The sequence below is a fragment of the Vanrija pseudolonga genome, chromosome 2, assembly GCF_020906515.1.
Source record: "Vanrija pseudolonga chromosome 2, complete sequence".
Lineage (NCBI taxonomy): Eukaryota > Fungi > Basidiomycota > Tremellomycetes > Trichosporonales > Trichosporonaceae > Vanrija > Vanrija pseudolonga.
Genome location: NC_085850.1, coordinates 967,026 through 983,931, shown reverse-complemented (window position 1 = coordinate 983,931; position 16,906 = coordinate 967,026). Strand labels below are relative to the sequence as shown.

The following is a 16,906-nucleotide window of genomic DNA, read 5'->3' as shown; positions in this document are numbered from 1 at the left end:
CCGTCCACTGCCGCAAGTGTAATCACAATTAGAGTGAGTCACGATCAACTCTAATTGGATTAGAAAAATGCCACTGCCGCCCCTTATCCCCGCATTACGTCAACGCTGGGTGAGCGTCGTTTGCTGAGACGACGCCGACAGTGCTGTGCTGCGCCAACGGATGCCGCTTGGACAACGGAGTGCTGCGACCTGGCCCCTCCATCCCATCACTCCCCCCCTCCCATTCCTCGTCGTCGCCCATCCATCCATCACACATCTTCACACCGTCACAACACCAACAACTCGCCCCCCGACCCAACCCGCTTGCACCCAGCCATCATGGGCTCGTCAAGCACACTCTCGTCAGACGACAAGAGCAAGGTCAAGAGCGCGGTTCCCACCTCGGGTTCCACCAACAAGATCATCACCGTCGCCGTAGCACGTATTTACACAGCAAAGCCGGGCTCTTCATCGTGGGTACCCTAGCTTTGGTCGAGAGTACCCAGCTGACATGGCAGATGGAAGTACGGCGGGGCCACCGGAGCCCTAGTGTTCCTCGCGGACAAGGCCAAGGGCGGTCTGTGGTTCCGTGTCGTCGACCTCGAGGTGAGTGAGACAATGCGCCGAGGCGCCGAGGAGCGGGCAACAACACGAGGTTAACATTGCAGGGCAACCGCGGAGTCGTCTGGGAACACGAGCTACCCAACGAGATTGAGTACAACCAGGACAAGCCGTGGTTCCACAGCTGGGGCGGAGACGTGGGTATTGTCACACGAAGTCCAGCTAACCCATGCCAGGACGCCCAAATCGCCTTCGTATTCGCGGCCCAGGACGAGGCCCACGAGTTCTACAAGAAGGTCGCCAACAGATCCAAGTATGCGAGTAAGTGGGCGCCGTGGTTGAAACTAGGGGGCCGCAGCTGACGCCCGCAGCCAAGGTCAGCAAGGACAAGGAAGCTGGCGGCGGCAAGCAGTCTTGGGGCAAGCGCCTCAAGGGCAAGATCGACAAGGCGCTCATCTCTGGGCCGGTGGGTTTGCTGAGCTTTAACTGGTTCGTGGACCTCAGCTGACACCCCCTCAGAAGGACGGCTCGTTCAAGCACGTCGCGCACATGGGCTACGACGCCGAGAAGGGCTTCTCGTCCAGCGGCGTCGACCCAAGCTGGCAGGTGCTGCTCGAACAGCTCAGCATGAAGGGTATCAGCAAGAAGGATATCGAGAACAATGAGGACTTCATCCGCGACTACGTTGCGCAGCAAGGCGGTATCGACGCGGTCATTGCGCAAAACAAGGCAGAGGCCGAGGCAGCAGCCAAGCCAGCACGACAGCCTCCTCCACCTCCGACGACTCGCCGCAAGCAGCCACCAGCGCCGCCTGCGTCTCGCCGGACTGTTCACGAGGAGGCCGCCCCTGCCCCGGCGCCGCCCCCTCCACCGCCTGCACCGGCTCGCAACACTCCACCTCCACCACCAGCGCGCAACCAGCCACCACCTCCACCGGCCCAGCGCCAGAGTGCTCCGCCTCCTCCGCCCGCTCCGCCTGCACCTCCCCCTCCCCGTGCCCCTGCGCAGGCAGCTCCTCCTCCCCCGCCTCCTCCACCACCAGCCCCTCCCCGACCGAACGCTGGTGCTCCTCCCCCACCACCACCTCCGCCGCCGCCGGGACCGCGCCAGGGTGGTCCCCCTCCCCCTCCCCCGCCGCCTCCCCCGAGCGGTCACGCCCCTCCTGCCCCTCCCCCTCCTCCTGCTCCTGGTCCTCCCGCCGGTGGAGATGCCGGCGGCCGCTCGGCACTGCTCGCCTCGATCCAGGGCCAGGGTGTGCACAAGCTGCGCAAGGTCGACGACAGCGAGAAGCACATCTCGCCTGCGGCTGCCGGTCTCGCCGGTGCTGCCGTTGGCGGTACCGCGGTCGCTGCGGCTGCGGCTGCTGACAGTGGTGGTAAGTGTGGTATCGAACTTGCTTGGGATCATCACGCTGACACGTCCCAGGCGGTGGCGACCTTGCCTCATCGCTCGCTGCGGCTCTGGCTCGACGCAAGGGTGATCTTGGAGACTCTGATGATGACGAGGAGAGTGACGACGAGTGGGACTAGGTGGGGAATGTGGTGTAGATGGGCAGACTGTGTCTCTGTGTCTTCGTTGGCTTTGCCAGTGTCTCTGTCGACGTCGAGACGACGATTGCTTGTAAATGACGTATGGGATACATTGCCTGCGAGTGGATTGGAAGGAGGCCGCCGCGGCGACGGAAGCAAAATGATCATAGCCGTTGTTGGCCGATGGCCGATTCATCCAGACATTTAGAGTGGGAATGACTGTGTGGTGCAGTCAGTGGATGACGAGCAACGACACAACAACAACAACAACGACGACGACGACAGTAACAACCAGGAGCAAGACACTTCATCACAGGGTTGAAGAAGACTAGAGTCAAAGGCCGACTGCACGCGCACCTCACGCCAGGCTCCATCGCCGCCTCCGCCACCTCCTTCCTCCCGGCTGGATCAACACACCTCGACCCCCTCCTCCCTTTACCACAGCAAGCCACCATGGTCCGCTTCTACAGCAAGACGCACACGTAGTGGGTAGACGAGCTGTGCTCTCCCTGGAGTTCCCCGAGCTCCACTAACCCACTCGCAGCCCCGAACCGCCCCCAACCCCGCTGCTGGCCTTTTTCCTGCGCTACCCGAACCCGTTCGCGCGGCACGTCCTCAGCGTCGACGTGCTAGAGCGCACCGTCGACCCAGAAACAGGCAGGGTGAAAACGACGCGGTTGATCCTCAAGCGTGGCCTCGTGCCGGCCTGGGCGAGCAAGTGGCTGCCGTCTGCGGCTGCGTCGGGCGGGCGCGGCCTCGACGCCTGGGTGCTGGAAGAGAGCGTCGTCGACCCCCCGGGCTGGGGAACGGAGACGGCCACCGACGCGTTCCACACCCAGCCGCGGCTGCGCGTGCGCCAGGGCAACCTGAGCTTCAAGAAGTTTATGCACGTTATCGAGGGGGGCGAGCTGTGTGCGGGGGCGGACGGGTAAGTGAAGGCGACGGGAAAGGAGGGTGCGGCGGCGCTGACGCTCCAGCTCGACATTGCACCATACCACGGCCGAAGTGCGCTCGCAGTTCGGCGGGCGGTGGTCGTCGATGATCAGGAACAAGATCGAGAGCTACGGCGTGGGCAAGTTTGAGGGCAACACGGAGCTGGTGAGTGCGGAGTGGCGGGCGGCCGGCAACGACGGCGCCAGCGGCAGCGAGCAAGCAAGCATCGCCAACTAACACGCCCAGGCGCGTAAAGGCATGTCCCTCGTCCTCGGGCTACTACGCTCCCGCCAGCTCGGCGCAGACGGGGGCACCAACCTCGTGTCGGCGTCGACGGCGGCGTCGGGGTCCGGCAGCGCCGACCGGGACGCGTAGCGAGCGAGCGAGCGAGCGTCGTCGCCGACCACGCTGCATGTCCCCCACCCTCCTCCCCGCCCGCCAGGCAGCGAGCGCTGTATGCGCATATGCACGCCCCGCCACACCCTCATTAGCACACCATTCATTGTATGCATGTATCCCGTCTTGAACACCCCGGGCCCCGCTTTCTCAGCGGCAGCAGCGGAAGACAGGGCCGCCCCACGTGGAGGCGGCGGATGATGACCTCGCGCGGCGTCACGACGAAATCAGCAGCCGCGCGCGCGCGACCCGCGCCGCCGTGTCGTCGACGTCAATTGTGCTCCGCCTGATTCTCACGTCTCACTCTCCTTCATTGACTCACGCAAAATGGGCGCCTCGGACTCCATCCACGTCGGCCCGCAGGCCACGCACAAGGTATACAAGCTGTTCGGGCACGACATTGGTGAGTGCGGCTGTGAGCGAGCGCAGCGAGCGAGCCATCGCCTGCTTGTCGCTCTGTTCAGTTCGGATCACTAACCCCACCCCCGCGCAGTCCTCGACGTCCCCCTCCCGACGCTCATCTTCGCGGCCTTCGGCGCGGCCGTGCTCCTGCGCTATGTCTTCGGCTGGGTCAAGCTGCTCGCCGAGCTGACCATCGTGCCGGGCGTGTCGGTGAGTGGGCGTGTTGTGGCTTGGCTTGGCTCTGGGCCCATCTGCCATCTGCCCACGCTGCCGCCGCCAGCTCGCTGCGCTCGCTGACGGCCACAGCTCTCCAAGTTCAAGCACAAGAACCGCAATACCACGTACGCGATCGTCACCGGCTGTACCGCCGGGATCGGCCTCGAGTTTGCGCGCCAGCTCGCCGGCAAGGGCTTTGGGCTTATTCTTGTCGGACGCCGCCAGAGCGCGCTCGACGAGCTCGCCAAGGAGATTGGTACGTGCCGCGTGGTGTCTGGCCGGGCTCCTCCCCACCAGCACGCACTCGCGCTCGCTCGCTCGCTGACGCTCGCTCGCTCACAGAGGCCAAGTACAAGGTCCCCACCAAGACCGTCACTGCCGACGCTGCCGACGCGGCGTCGCTCCACGCGTCGGTGGCCCGCATCGCCGCGGCCGCCTCGTCGGTCGACGTCGGCGTGCTCATCAACAACGTTGGCGCGAGCCACGAGATGCCCGTCGCGTTTGCCGAGACGGACCCGGCCGAGATTGACGCGATTGTGCAGACCAACATCTCTTGGACGCTGCAGCTCACGCGCGCCATCCTCCCGCAGCTCGTCGCGCGCTCCAACAAGCCCGGCGCGCCCAAGTCGCTCGTGCTCAACATTGGCTCGCTGTCGGGCCGCATCCCCTCGGCCCTGCTCGCTGCCTACTCGTGCACCAAGGGCGGCCTGCAGACGTGGAACACGGCCGTCGCGACCGAGGTCGAGCCCCAGGGCGTCTACTTCCGCATGGTCTTCCCCGCCTTCGTCGTGTCCAACATGAGCAAGATCCGCCGCGCGAGCATCACGGTTCCGACTGCGAAGGCGTTCGTCTCGTCGACGCTTGGCTCGATCGGCCTCGCGCGCGGCGCACAGGGCCGCCCCTACGACTCGACGCCGTACCCGTCCCACGCGCTCCTCGACTACTTTGTCGGCCTGTTTGGCAGCACGTCCGAGGCTATCGGCGTCGGAGTCATCCTCTCTATGCACAAGGACATCCGTAAGCGTGCCCTCAGGAAGAAGGCGCGCGAGGCGGAGAAGATTGGCAAGCAGGAGTAAGAAGGCAGTGACGACCGAGTGGCCAGCCATTGCCACGCGCCGCTACAAGTTTGACACACCACCGCCGCCTTCACATACACCCTATGCCCTCTACACACCCTGCCCCTTAGCCCACTTCCATACTGTAGATGCATCAGTTCGTCTATACCGCGTGCCCTCGTGCTCTGTGTACCTTCGTGTCGGCGCCCGTCGTCGATTGCGGACTACTGCCGTTGCCCACTCCTTCCGCTCCCACCGCCTACCTTGCAACACACCCCGCACCTTCCATGCCACACCTCGTTGTTCAATAACCGTACATACGGCCCACTCTATCAGGAAGGAAAAGGTAGAAAATAGAAAATAACGGCAAACGAGGTATATCTCGACCGGTGTCAATGTGCGTGTGGGTGGGTGGGTGGTGGTGGTGGTGGTGTTGGTGGCGGATGGATGGGATGGGGATGGATGGGTCGGTCGTGCTAATGGCGCGGAATGGCGTCTCACGTCGCGTCGTGTCGTTGATAGCCGCAACACCGCGCGTCGCTGCCGAGGCATCCGCCGAGCCATCTTATCAGGCCCGGCTGACCCCTCTCCAGATAGATAAGCTGCTGAACCGGCGGACCATGCTGAATTATTGGATAGGCGCAGGCACCAGACGAGCTCGCCATGACCTCGTACAACCCGCCGGCTTTACTTGCTCAATGTCGTCATCATTCACACTTGCGGTTGATACTGCTGCTGTCCCTCTTCGATGGATCTACTGCACAACTGATTGCTGTCGTCGTTGATACTACTACCCATGTCGTCTCGTCTTGCCGCTCCTCCCAAAATCGTTCGTCGTTGTCGTAGTCTAGGTGGTGGTGGTGGTGGTCGTCTGCGCCTGCGCACACGACTCAGATGCGTCCCATGCCGACCATGCCGGCGACGGGCGGGCCGAGGTTGATAATGTCCTCGAGCGGTACTGGTGGTCGTGCGTTGCCATTGTTCTCCTGGTTTCGCAATCGCTCCACCTCGCGCTCGTGGAGCTGCTGAGCAATCTCGAGGTCGCCCTGGACGACAACGCCCTCGAGCCACGGGTGCTTGACCAGTTCGGCGGCAGTCGCGCGGCTGTCGGGGTAGTAGTGGAGCATGGGTAGGAGGAACGAGGTGAGGAGCTCGGCCTCCTCAGCCTCCATGAGGTACTTCTCCTTGAGGACCGAGAGCATAGGCCAGAATCGGAGACGGACTATGTGGCGAAGCTCGCCTCGGCGGTTGAACATGTCGTGGCTGTACTTGCCAGACAGTGCCAGAGACTTTGGCATCTCGCCAAGCAGCTCCATGATCTGAGCGATGTGATCGTCGTCCTTGTCGTACTTGTTTCCTGGCTGAGGGTCGAACAAGTAGTCGCCGGTTAACAACTCGAAGATCTGGTAGGTAGGTCAGTACACTGCCATCTAGACCTGTGGCGAGGGCAGGCTCACCAAGCACGCAGCACTCCAAATGTCCACACTCGGGCCCCACCGTGTACCGAGGATAATCTCTGGGCAACGGTACTGGCGGGTCTGAATGTCATTGGTAAAGTGGTGGTCGACCCAACATGCGTTGCCGAGGTCGGCAATCTTGACAGTGATGCGCTCGAGGCTCTTGGGGTCATAGGGGAAAGGGGGTGGAAGGGTCGTAGGGTCGCCGGCGGCTGGGGCAATCTGCTCTCCAGGTGGGATCAGGTGGGCATCATTGTCCTGCAGGTTGTTCAGATGGTGCTGTTGAGGCGAGGTCAACCCCTTTGGAATGTGCTTTGTCGGCGAAGCCCCGGCCTTGGCGGCAATGCCATCGCCCTTGGCAACGTCGGGGGTCGTGGCTGGTGTGGAGATAACGGTGTGCGCCGGGGTACCAGTCGTCGATGTTGACGGGCCGGCCGCGGCAGCTGGTGCTGTTGCTGGAACCTCGGCTGGTGGCTGATTCATCTGCTGAGACAAAAGCGACGGCCCTTTTGGCTTTGGAACGACAGCTGGTGGCTTGGTCTTCTCCCAGGTCAGATCGCTCTCGCCCAATTTAACGTTGCCTAGTCCATCTCCGATTGCGTCGGCAGTCGCCGACCTCTGCGCGGTAGCGTTCGATGAAGAAGCTTCTGGGGCAGCTGGTGCACTCTTGCCACCAAGCTGGGCGCCCGAGATCTTGCTCATGCCGAAACCATACTTGTCAAGCATGGGGCTGCTGGAATAGCTCGAGCTCGGACTGGGCAGGGGCTGCGAACCGACGATGAACATGCTCTCCTTTCGAGGAGTCTGGTTACCCATTCTTCCTTGACTTGGGGGCACGCCGACGAGCTTGGTTGGCACGGCGGCAGGACATGACGCAAGCTCTGCGGCGACGACCGACTCGACGTCGTCAATGCAGATCAGAACGTTTTCGGGCTTGAGGTCTGTGTGGATGATGCGACATTCCGTGTGGAGGTAATCGAGACCAAGGAGAATCTGCTTCGCAATCTGGCGCACAATGTGTGTGGGCACGCCTCTGTGTTGGTATCGCTTGATCAGGCCGAGGAGATTCTCGCCCAGGACCTCGAACACCATGCACACATGAGATCCGTTGGGACCGTCATGACGAAAGTCGTCGACAAGGCCGACGACATGTGACCTGCCGGGATGCGACGTGGACGCCGTGGTGACTGCCTTGAGCAGCTGAATCTCGTCGAGTGCAGTCTCAGTGTAGTGTCCGTCCGACTTGACGACCTTGAGGGCGACGTGACGGCTAGTACTACCCAGTCAGCACGCGTGTTGTGATTGCTGACAACTCACTTGTTATCCCTTGCCAGCCAAACGGTGGAGAAGTGACCCCATCCAAGCTTTCTGACAATGAGATACCGTCCGCTGTTGAACTCGTCACCAATGTTGATTGGGTGGTATCCACCCGGGCGATAGTCTTCGAGGTCCTCCTCATCCTCGGTCAAGACGGAGGTTGCGACCGACGACGGGCCAGTGGAAGCTGATGGCTGAGATTGCTGCGAAGGCATTGCCAGCGGGGGCACAGTGGAGCCCTAGAAGACGCGTTAGCACTGGCACAAGCAGACCGATGACGGGGTGGGGGTCGCCTGGGAAAGGAGGGGGTTGCGGCTGTACCGCGGCAGTATGACGGTCAAAGGACAATGTTCTCGGCGGCGTGGACGCTGCAGGGACAAGGCGACTAGTCACCGTTGAGGGAGTGGCGAGTGGATGGGAACGCTGCGCAGCCGTTGACGGCGCTGTTCACACGAGCGGCGTCTCCCGAAGCGAGACCTCCACACTCGTCTCACTCCAAATGCGGCCATTGTGGGCAACGAGTGTGGGCCAGATGATGGTGCTAGCGGCGCAACAAAGGCGGAGGTGGGTAGGTGAGGGGGGCAAGGTCAAGGGGGGTCGCTCGCTCGGCAGTCGGGCGCGCGCGAGACGCGGGGTGGGGTTGTATCAAGCAATGATATCGAGCGACTTACCTCTGCGGCGGCCATTGGGGGCGGTCGGACCTTGAGGGGGAATGCGGATTAGGGATGCGACGATGTCTGCGTGTCGAGTGCAGAGAAGAGAAGCAGGCACGCGAGGAGGATGGTGATAGTGTTGATTGATACGAGTTAATGCACTTGTTGGAGCGCTTGATGGGTGTTGACGGCGAGTAGTGCAAGTTAGGTGGGGTGGTGGGTGGTGGGTTGTGGGTGGTGCAAGTAGTCGGGGTTGGGTGCAGTGCAATAGCAGTAGTAGGTAGTGTGTGTGGTGTGTAATTGTGGGTTGGATGTCCAGGGGCGGCGGGGGCAAGGGGACGAGAGGGAGAGAGGGATGACCTATGGGCAACCTTGCAACTCGTCTCGGGCGATTATGCAGTTGGCAGTTGGTCGAACGGTAGTAGCAGGCAAGTAGCCAGCAGCCAAGTAGGCCAAGCGAGTAGAGAGGTTGAAAGAAGTTGTGTGCGTTTCAAAGCAGTCGGCCCCGGAGAGATTAATTCCTTAACCACCGTTGAAAGGCCGCACCTTGCAGATCAGACGACACGTTTAACAAACTAGCGATATGCAGTTGGGCAGAGTAGAGAAGATGTGAGGGTCTAGATCGTATGCAGTAACCTGGGCGGGCGGCTGTCGTGGGCAGAGTGAGGGTTCGCTTCGGTTGTGTCAACGGCTGCGGCGGCGGCGACGACGATTGGGGGGTAGGGGGGGGTATGAGAGGGGGGGTTGGGTGCAATAGCAGGAGTGAGAGGCACGATAAGGCGGGGCGGGGGGGCGGCGGCGGGGGGACAGAAGCAGACACGGTAAGCACCAGCCAGCAGTAGCTAGCGGCTCGGAGCGGGAATGGCAAGCCGTCGTCACTTTCCAAAACTCGCAGTGGTTTCGGTCGTTTGTCGGCCTACGCACCGGTGGTCGCCGTTTGACGACGGGACGCGCCTCAGCAGCACAGCGACCAGCGAGTCGGCTTTGAGCGAGCGACTGAGGGTTCACGGCTCGGCTCGTTCCAGAAGGGCGGCACCGAGGGTCAAGCAAACAGTGTCGTGCGCGTCGTGTCGTGCTGCTGATGCTTACACCTTGTTGCAATCAGCAACTGGCAGCCACTGGATTGGACGACGCGGCTGCAGCCGCAACCTTGGATCCTAGATGGGTCTCGAGGGTCATTCAGGAGCAAAGCAGGCAGTATACGCGACAGACTGGCAGGGCAAAGCAGGGCTCCATGCACAGAAGCAGCGCCTACAAGGCCACTCTGTTGCACGCACACAACAGTGCACACACACCCTCGAAGCTCGACGAGCCATGCACCTGAAATCCGTGAAATCTACTGGTCCCCCTGCCCACCAGGACAAAGATTTCATCCACCAATAATATCCTGGTATTTGGGCCATCGGCCACAGCCAACCCCTAAGGGGCAGCAGGGCCAGGGGCACGAGGGGGGGGGGGGGAACCACCAGTGAGAGAGCGCAGGTTGGTGTCCGTCCACCGACGACGCTGTATACACGGTGCCTCGTTCAACGTCCGGTCGGCGCATAGTCGGCACCTGTCGGGGGTTGTCATCGGCCGGCGGCGTGGTGCAGCAGCGACGCACAGACACAGCAGGACATGATGCTTGCTTGCTCGCTCGACGCGGTCAGTCGACGACGACGACGACGACGCGCTCACACGTTGGTTTGGTTGCCATGTACTTGCATCATCTGCCACTCGTTGCTGGGCTCCACAACCCACCCCGCCTGCCTGCCGCCAAGAGCCGGCCGGATGGACAGTGCGTGTCATGGCGACGTGCCTTGGGGTGTGGCGATCAGGTCTGGGGTAGGGAGTGAGTGATGACCTGGAGCTGCGGCTGCGTCGACACCAGCGTCATAGTGGCGGCGCGGCGCTGTCAGTGGCGAGTCATCCATGCTGACGGCGCGCCGGGATGCAACAAGGCAGCACGCAGTGGCACACAGCCTTATCACTCGGGGCCGGGGTAGATACCCACCAACACCTGCCACCTGTGCACTTGGCACATACAAGACACGATGATCGCGACCAGTGCCAACGAGCAGCATATATTGCCCCCGACGACGCGTACTGCAGTCCCGACGCGACATGAGGTGGGCAGCCGTTCCCACGGTTGTGAGGGTGGCGCGGTGGCGACGACACACCCACCACCCACGCAACACGGCGTATTCAACCCGCGTCTGCTTCCGACAATGCGAAGATAAGACGTGGCACTTTGTTCCGGTGCCCGACCGGCGCGACGAGGCCGAACAGCAACAACGAACAACAGAGACGGCGTCGTCGGCGTCCTGGCGGCGTGCGCCGCATGCCGCGCGCCGCGCGCTGCCGCTCGCTCCGACTGTGCGGAGGATCGGAGCGGCCAGCCAAGCCTGCCGCTGCGTGGCACTCGTGTGGCACGCACCAACAACGCGGACAGTGAGGCAGGCTTGGCATGCTCGCTCGCTCGCTCTAGTCTACGCGATAGCCGTGCGGCGAGCATTTCGGCCCGTGGTAGCAAGACTGCCCAGCACCGGGGCCCGCAGGTGCACGCTCGCGTGGCGGGACGCAGCATTCCACCCCCGCCGGCCCGCTCACATGGTAACATCATGCAGATGGACATTCCATTCCGCGAGTAACAACACTACAACGCAGCAGCAGCAGGCAGAAGGTACCATTCCGCCGCGCCCTTGGCCTGACCTGGGCCTGGACGATCTACACACAACGCGATAAGGCCGTGAGTCGCCCAGTTGCACGCACACGACCGCGCGGGCGTCGTCGCGGGAAGGGTAGTCTTTCTCGGCCTTCTGGCTCTGCGATAAGGCGGCATGGCCGAGTTGTAACATCGTCAAGGTGTCGCGTGACAGCGGGCGCTGGCATGGCGCCGGCCGGGACATGGCCTTGTGATAAGGCTGCTTGTGGTACGTGCTGGCCTGTCGTGAAGTGTGCGACGAGCGAGTGCCGTGACCGAGCTGAACGTGGAGCTGAGTGGGTGGAAGTGGTGTGGTGCTGGCCGACGGTGCGGCGTGATATGCCGTCGCGGACGGTGGGCTATACCGAGCCATGCAGAGAGCTCGGCAGTGTGTCGAGAGCAGTCTGCAGTCATGTTCCGGCGACGGGTGTTCGAGAGTGCATGGCTGCGCTGTGGGCTGGCTGCTGGCTGGTCAAGCTGCCCGCCGATGGAGACGAGTCGTCCGTCCACGGGAGGCGCGGCTCATGGTTGACCACTGACCAAGCCTTGAGGTCACTTCCGTGGCTTCTGCCTGGGATCGATGCATGGTCGCCAATGCAGCGGCTGAGTCCCGGTGAGGAGTCCCGGTGAGGGAGCGACCACAGGCGTAGTACCTGGCTATGGGTGGTTACGTGAGCTTGATCGAGGTATGCTTCTTCCTGGCGCCCTCTTTATGTGTCAGTACCTGCGGCTCCTGTTCCTCTCGCGTGGCATGTGTCAGTTGGGGTGTCACCTGTGACAAGGCATGCAAGGCAGGCATGGTTGGGCGTTGAGGTCGAGGAGGGATGGAAGTCTGGGCGAGGTTTGATCCCAGGGTTGATGATAGCCGACCTCAACCACACCCACACCCACACCCATGTCAGTAGCGTCACCCCCTCCCCTCCCTGCACTCCCCCACCCCACCAGTGTGATGCGAATGAGCATGTCATCAGACCGACGGTTTACAAAACGCCAGGCCTGCGCCTCTCCTCTCCCTCCGTAATCCCTCAAGTCTACACGCGCTTAGGCAGCAGCCTTGCGCTCCTTGAAGTGAGCCTTGCGAACGAGATCCCGGCGGGCCTTCTTGGCAAGGAGAACCTGGAAGCGGTCGAAGTCGGTCGAGTTCTGGGCGGGAGTTAGGATGCTGTCTCCCTAGTAGTATCTGTAACCACTACTCACCTTGCGAACCTGGCGGGCAGCGAGCTTCTTGGCCCAGGCCGAAGCCTCCCACTTCTCAGTGACGCCAGACTTCTCGAAAGCCTTCTTGACGGCACCGGTGCCGGCAGCGCGGGGGAGCTTGGCAATGGTGTAGGGGGTAAGGATGAGGTGGCGGTAGGGGAAGGCCTGGCGGGGGACCGAGGTGGAGGGGCCGTCAATGAGGGCACGGTTGTGGTCGATGATCTCGACAATGACGGCGAGCTTGCCGGTCGAGGGGCCGTCGTTGACGAGAACGACACGGCCGACCTCGACGAAGCGCTTGAAGGTGGAAGGCTGCGACTGGGGAGGGGTTAGTTGTGTTTACGCAGCAAGTTGAACAGCAACAGCAACGGCGGCAGGCACAGGTTGGCGAGCGAGCGGGTCGATAAAAAAGACGAGCAGCTGGCGTGCGCATCGTCTGCAGGTGTCTTCGAGTCGATTGTCGTCGCCGCTGGACCAAGGAAGACGAGGATGGGCAGGGAACCGCACACGAGAACCCACACCGACACCTTCCAAAGTGTTCGGTGCCCTCGGCGATGCGCTCGCGGTGACGCCGAGCTCCTCGTCCTCATCCCCATCCTCCTCGGTACCAGCGCAAGGTCGTCGCCATCCAGTTCCCGTCCATGATCCCAGCTCGGTCCCTTCTCCACGCCATGTCGAGTCGAGTCCACAGTTCACACGTTTCGATGTTGTCGATGTCGACCAAAGCCGGTGTCGCCGATACCGCTTCTCGCTGCCCGTGCTTGCCGTCGCCGTCGCTGCCGTTGCTGTTGTCGAGCCGACTCACCATCTTCACTACCTCAGCTGTTTTGAGCTTGATGGATGATAATAGCGTACGGCGAAGTCGCTCGACGACTTGGCCAGCAGCAGGAGGAGCAGGCAGCAGCAGGAGCTGCTCCGGCCAGCGAGGGGACGCAACGGTGGTGGTGGTGCACTCCCCTGCCACCACCGCCAGGCAGGCCGTCCAGCGAACTTGGGTGAGAACGGAATCAAATGGCAAATTAGCGGGATCAGATTAGGAGTTTAGAGGGGCTGCTAACGCCGACAAACGTAACCGGGTGGATTATTTAACATGTACACGTGGGATTTGTCGTAGCGTGGCTCCCGCGTGGTTAGCTTAAACGACCCTCCCCTGAATTACCGCCCATTCTCGGCCTCGGTTGCCCCTCGGCCCGAGTGTGCGGTGCAGTGCCCGCCGGCCGCTTGTTGTTGTGGCAGAACGTGGCGCGGTGCCTGGGGCGACTGAGGGTGACGCTGGCGCTGGAACGGCGTACGGCGCTGGGTGGAGAGCGCCTTTAAACGGACCGCCTGTAGCCGGAAGCTGTTGGCTGCTGGCTGGCGGCATTCAATCCGCTCCAGCATGCCTGGCAGCCAACTGGCTAGGAGGTCGGAGGATTCCAGGGCTTGGCCGGGCCACAGTCACCCACACTCTCACCCACCATACAGCACCCATCCCCGGACAGTGTCAGCGCAGCGGCGTCAGATGGACCCCTAATCGCGCCATCGTTCAAATACATTGCGCATGTCTAATTCCGCCGCTGCTGCCGCGCCTGCCTCCCGCCCTCGGATTGGGTCGCTGGGGGCCAAATACCCAGCGGCTGCCAACCGAAAGGCCAATTTCCGTGCTGACCGAGCCAACCACGGAGGAAAAGCTAACAGGACATAGCTTGGTACCAGGCGGCACTCGCTGCTGCTGCATCACAACGGCCCGCGGCTCCTTCCCTTCCCCCCCCACCAACCGCCGAGTCGACGCCTGCGCCTCCCCTCCCTCCGTCTCTCTCTCCCACACCATCCACCGTCGACTAACCTGCATCGCACATTCTCCCTTTTCTCTTCCATCCATCCATCCCTTCTTACCGTCACACATCGCGACACACAAAAAAGGCGCAGACTGCGACCTAGGTAGCGACAGCGACGACAAGACCGACTCCGACATCACAGCACTCGAACCGGTAAACCCACGACAACTCCGACTCCTCCTACCCAGGCCGGCTCCACCCAACAGTCTCCCTTAGGATCCTTCTATCCATCCCAACACACCCCCTTCTCTTCTTTTCCGACCTTACCTCCCCTCGCTTTACTCCATCAACATGTACAGCGAGCTCCCCCGCCACCTCCAGGCGCTCAACACGATCCCCTCCTCCTCGCCCCCTTCGTCGGCCCTCTCGGCGGAGCAGGAGGAGGCCTTCTGGTCGTTTATGCACACCGACGAGCTCTTCTCCAACTTTGGCCTCGCTCCTTCTGCCTTCGAGTCCAAGCTTGAGAGCGAGCGCTCCAAGCAGGCTGCTACCACCTCGGCCGAGACCCCCGCTGCCGAGACGCCTGCTTCGTCCACCGACTCGAACAAGTCGGCGGACCACCCCACCCTCGAGTCGTTCCTTGCTACCTTTGCCGACGAGTCGGGTGCCGCCCCCGCCCTGCCCACCAACTACCTGCTGGCCATCCCCCCCTACGCGTCGTCGTCTTCCGACTCGGCCCCTACCCCCGCCGCTTCGTCTGTCAAGCCCGCCGATGTCCTCCCTGCCGCGCCTCCCGCCACCCCTGCCGGCACCGACTTTGACGAGCCTGAGCGTATCACTGGCGCCAAGCGCTTGAAGCAGATGGGTGCTGCCCCCGCCGAGATTGAGGAGGACAAGAGGCGGCGAAACACCGAGGCGTCGGCTCGTTTCCGCGCCAAGAAGAAGGAGCGCGAGCAGGCTCTCGAGTTCCGTGCCAGTGCGTATTCACAGACCCGTTCACCGTCGTCCATTCCACTGACACCCACGCAGAGGAGCTCGAGGCCCAGGTCGCTACCCTCACTGCCGAGAAGGCTTCGCTCGAGAAGGAGAACAACCTTCTCAAGTTTATTGTTGTCAACGGCAACGGCGGTGCCGGTGCCCCCGTCCAGGGAGCCGACGGTCTGCAGGCCGCCCTCGCCGCTCTCGGCAAGAGGAAACGAGAGGAGTAGGAGAAACGCTAGGATTCGTTGTAGATACTGCTCGTTGTCGCCGGAGTCGGAGTAAGCAGTGCGCGACTCTTTGCCCTCCTTAGCCCCCCCTTAGCCCTTATATCGTCTTGTTACCCCCCCCCCCCCCCGCCGCCGTGAGACATGATGTTAGACCTTTAAAAGCCCCTCACGACGTGGTGCAGATGGTGCAGTGGTGCAGGCGCGCATGCGTATACGCAGTGCTGTTGGTGATGCCAGTGGCACCGTCGTGGGATCCAGTCTGTGACGCCACCGTCGTCGCCTTCCTCGTCTTCCTCGTCTTCCTCACCTTCCTCGCCTTCCTTTGGGCTGACCGTGGTTGACGGTGGTTGTCACCTGGTCGACCAACTGTCTTCCTTTGAACACATCCCATCGCTGGTGATCATCATCCTCCCTTCCTTCTGCATCATCCTTGTCCTTCCTTTCTCCTTTCATCCCCCATCAACTGCCAGCCACAGCTCCACTCGCCTCACCCCAGTCCAGTTGCCACCCATGGCCAAGAAGCGCAAGAGCGGCGGCGGCGTCTCGAGTGGCGAAGCCTCGTCCGACGACCAATCCTCGTACGTACCACCCGCCGCGCCAGTGGCAGCCACCGCAGCACCCAGCGTGACTCTTTCGTCCTTCCCCACTTGGCATCCACGTTCGTTGCACGTCTCGCTCTCGAACGAAGCATTGCATCATCTGTTCTGGCCACTGCCTACTGGCTACTCGCTACCTCGTCCGCGTGACCACCAGATCCACTTATCGCACTGCCTCGAGCTGCTCTCACGCACGTCCCGCACGAACAATGCCCCACATTTCTTCATGAGCGGGAACGCAGTAGTGCAAAAACTAACGACAACCTTGACAGAGACCATGCCGTTGAGCGGCTGACTGCAAAGGGCACCAGTGCGCCGCTATGCGTTACCAACCTGGGGCACTAACGAACCCCACAGCTCGCCGCCTGCTAGAGGCCCAACAGCACGCCGACGATATCATGGGGCAAGCCGAGGCGGAAGCGTCCAAGGTGGTGAGTCGTGCCACCATGCCGCCCGCCACGACGACGTCGGGTCGTCGGCACAAACGGCCGTCCGTCGGCTGTCGGCTGAAACGCACGCTCAGGCAACGCGCTATAGCCATGCAATCCAGACTACGCATCATGCCGAGCTGTAAGTGTGTGCATGATCCGATTGCTGGTTGGCTGACCTGTGGCACAGTGGGACGCGCTACAGTGAGCTCCGCCAGGCACTGTTGGCCCAAGACAACGTCATCGCGAGTGCTCGCCACACGATCGCCAATCTCAGTGCCGACCTGCACTCAGTGCTCGTCGACACCTGCGCCGAGATCCAGAACGAGCTCGCACGGGCCGCCACAGTGACGCAGGGGTGCATGCTGGTCATTGACGACGGCGTCAAGCGTGAGTCGTGATGCGGCAGGCAGTACAGGAACAAGGACTGATGATTGCCCAGACGAGGCGCGTGCGGCCGCCCACATCAACGGCAAGGCGTCGGCCTGAGGCAAGCCAAATCGGCTTGCTTCTCTCCGCGGCGGTTGCGTGCTGTGTCC

General features: G+C 62.3%; 6 protein-coding genes across 6 annotated transcripts; 5 read left to right on the top strand and 1 right to left on the bottom strand.

Moving 5' to 3' along the window:
* Positions 1 to 236: 236 nt before the first annotated feature.
* On the top strand, positions 237 to 3,531 carry wsp1 (Wiskott-Aldrich syndrome 1). Its single transcript, XM_062768656.1, has 10 exons — positions 237 to 452; positions 498 to 585; positions 648 to 737; positions 777 to 861; positions 912 to 1,006; positions 1,060 to 1,915; positions 1,966 to 2,059; positions 2,614 to 2,997; positions 3,047 to 3,167; positions 3,249 to 3,531. The coding sequence occupies exons 1-10, from the start codon at positions 319 to 321 to the stop codon at positions 3,375 to 3,377; spliced, it is 2,076 nt and encodes a 691-aa protein (XP_062624640.1). The 5' UTR covers positions 237 to 318; the 3' UTR covers positions 3,378 to 3,531.
* Positions 3,532 to 3,719: 188 nt separating this feature from the next.
* On the top strand, positions 3,720 to 5,224 carry CNI00690 (Very-long-chain 3-oxoacyl-CoA reductase). The gene is made up of 4 exons (XM_062768655.1): positions 3,720 to 3,801; positions 3,892 to 4,010; positions 4,107 to 4,272; positions 4,359 to 5,224. Exons 1-4 carry the CDS (start codon positions 3,726 to 3,728, stop codon positions 5,090 to 5,092), a joined length of 1,095 nt encoding a protein of 364 aa, XP_062624639.1. The 5' UTR covers positions 3,720 to 3,725; the 3' UTR covers positions 5,093 to 5,224.
* A 260-nt stretch (positions 5,225 to 5,484) lies between these two features.
* On the bottom strand, positions 5,485 to 9,209 carry dsk1 (Protein kinase dsk1). Its single transcript, XM_062768654.1, has 4 exons — positions 8,517 to 9,209; positions 7,846 to 8,084; positions 6,529 to 7,804; positions 5,485 to 6,474 (listed from the first exon to the last, which is right to left on the bottom strand). Exons 1-4 carry the CDS (start codon positions 8,529 to 8,531, stop codon positions 5,962 to 5,964), a joined length of 2,043 nt encoding a protein of 680 aa, XP_062624638.1. The 5' UTR covers positions 8,532 to 9,209; the 3' UTR covers positions 5,485 to 5,961.
* A 4,742-nt stretch (positions 9,210 to 13,951) lies between these two features.
* On the top strand, positions 13,952 to 15,512 carry zip1 (Transcription factor zip1). Its single transcript, XM_062768653.1, has 2 exons — positions 13,952 to 15,111; positions 15,165 to 15,512. The coding sequence occupies exons 1-2, from the start codon at positions 14,487 to 14,489 to the stop codon at positions 15,341 to 15,343; spliced, it is 804 nt and encodes a 267-aa protein (XP_062624637.1). The 5' UTR covers positions 13,952 to 14,486; the 3' UTR covers positions 15,344 to 15,512.
* Positions 15,513 to 15,853: 341 nt separating this feature from the next.
* LOC62_02G002148 (uncharacterized protein) lies at positions 15,854 to 16,089 on the top strand (the record flags this gene model as incomplete). Its single annotated transcript, XM_062768652.1, has 2 exons — positions 15,854 to 15,921; positions 15,960 to 16,089. The coding sequence occupies 2 exons, from the start codon at positions 15,854 to 15,856 to the stop codon at positions 16,087 to 16,089; spliced, it is 198 nt and encodes a 65-aa protein (XP_062624636.1).
* Positions 16,090 to 16,337: 248 nt separating this feature from the next.
* Positions 16,338 to 16,856, top strand: LOC62_02G002147 (uncharacterized protein; the record flags this gene model as incomplete). Its single annotated transcript, XM_062768651.1, has 3 exons — positions 16,338 to 16,370; positions 16,586 to 16,757; positions 16,810 to 16,856. 3 exons carry the CDS (start codon positions 16,338 to 16,340, stop codon positions 16,854 to 16,856), a joined length of 252 nt encoding a protein of 83 aa, XP_062624635.1.
* Between the last annotated feature and the right edge of the window lie 50 nt (positions 16,857 to 16,906).

Bases quoted from the DNA above. Each gene is read 5' to 3' on its own strand.
- wsp1 (XM_062768656.1), top strand. From the start codon at position 319: ATGGGCTCGTCAAGCACACTCTCGTCAGACGACAAGAGCAAGGTCAAG. The intron at 862-911 runs GTAAGTGGGCGC...TGACGCCCGCAG, and splicing joins CAACAGATCCAAGTATGCGA to CCAAGGTCAGCAAGGACAAG. The intron at 1,916-1,965 runs GTAAGTGTGGTA...GACACGTCCCAG, and splicing joins TGCGGCTGCTGACAGTGGTG to GCGGTGGCGACCTTGCCTCA.
- CNI00690 (XM_062768655.1), top strand. From the start codon at position 3,726: ATGGGCGCCTCGGACTCCATCCACGTCGGCCCGCAGGCCACGCACAAG. The intron at 3,802-3,891 runs GTGAGTGCGGCT...ACCCCCGCGCAG, and splicing joins GCTGTTCGGGCACGACATTG to TCCTCGACGTCCCCCTCCCG. The intron at 4,011-4,106 runs GTGAGTGGGCGT...TGACGGCCACAG, and splicing joins CCATCGTGCCGGGCGTGTCG to CTCTCCAAGTTCAAGCACAA.
- dsk1 (XM_062768654.1), bottom strand. The intron at 7,805-7,845 runs GTGAGTTGTCAG...CTGACTGGGTAG, and splicing joins TGGCTGGCAAGGGATAACAA to TACTAGCCGTCACGTCGCCC. The intron at 6,475-6,528 runs GTGAGCCTGCCC...CCTACCTACCAG, and splicing joins TTTGGAGTGCTGCGTGCTTG to ATCTTCGAGTTGTTAACCGG.
- zip1 (XM_062768653.1), top strand. From the start codon at position 14,487: ATGTACAGCGAGCTCCCCCGCCACCTCCAGGCGCTCAACACGATCCCC. The intron at 15,112-15,164 runs GTGCGTATTCAC...ACACCCACGCAG, and splicing joins GGCTCTCGAGTTCCGTGCCA to AGGAGCTCGAGGCCCAGGTC.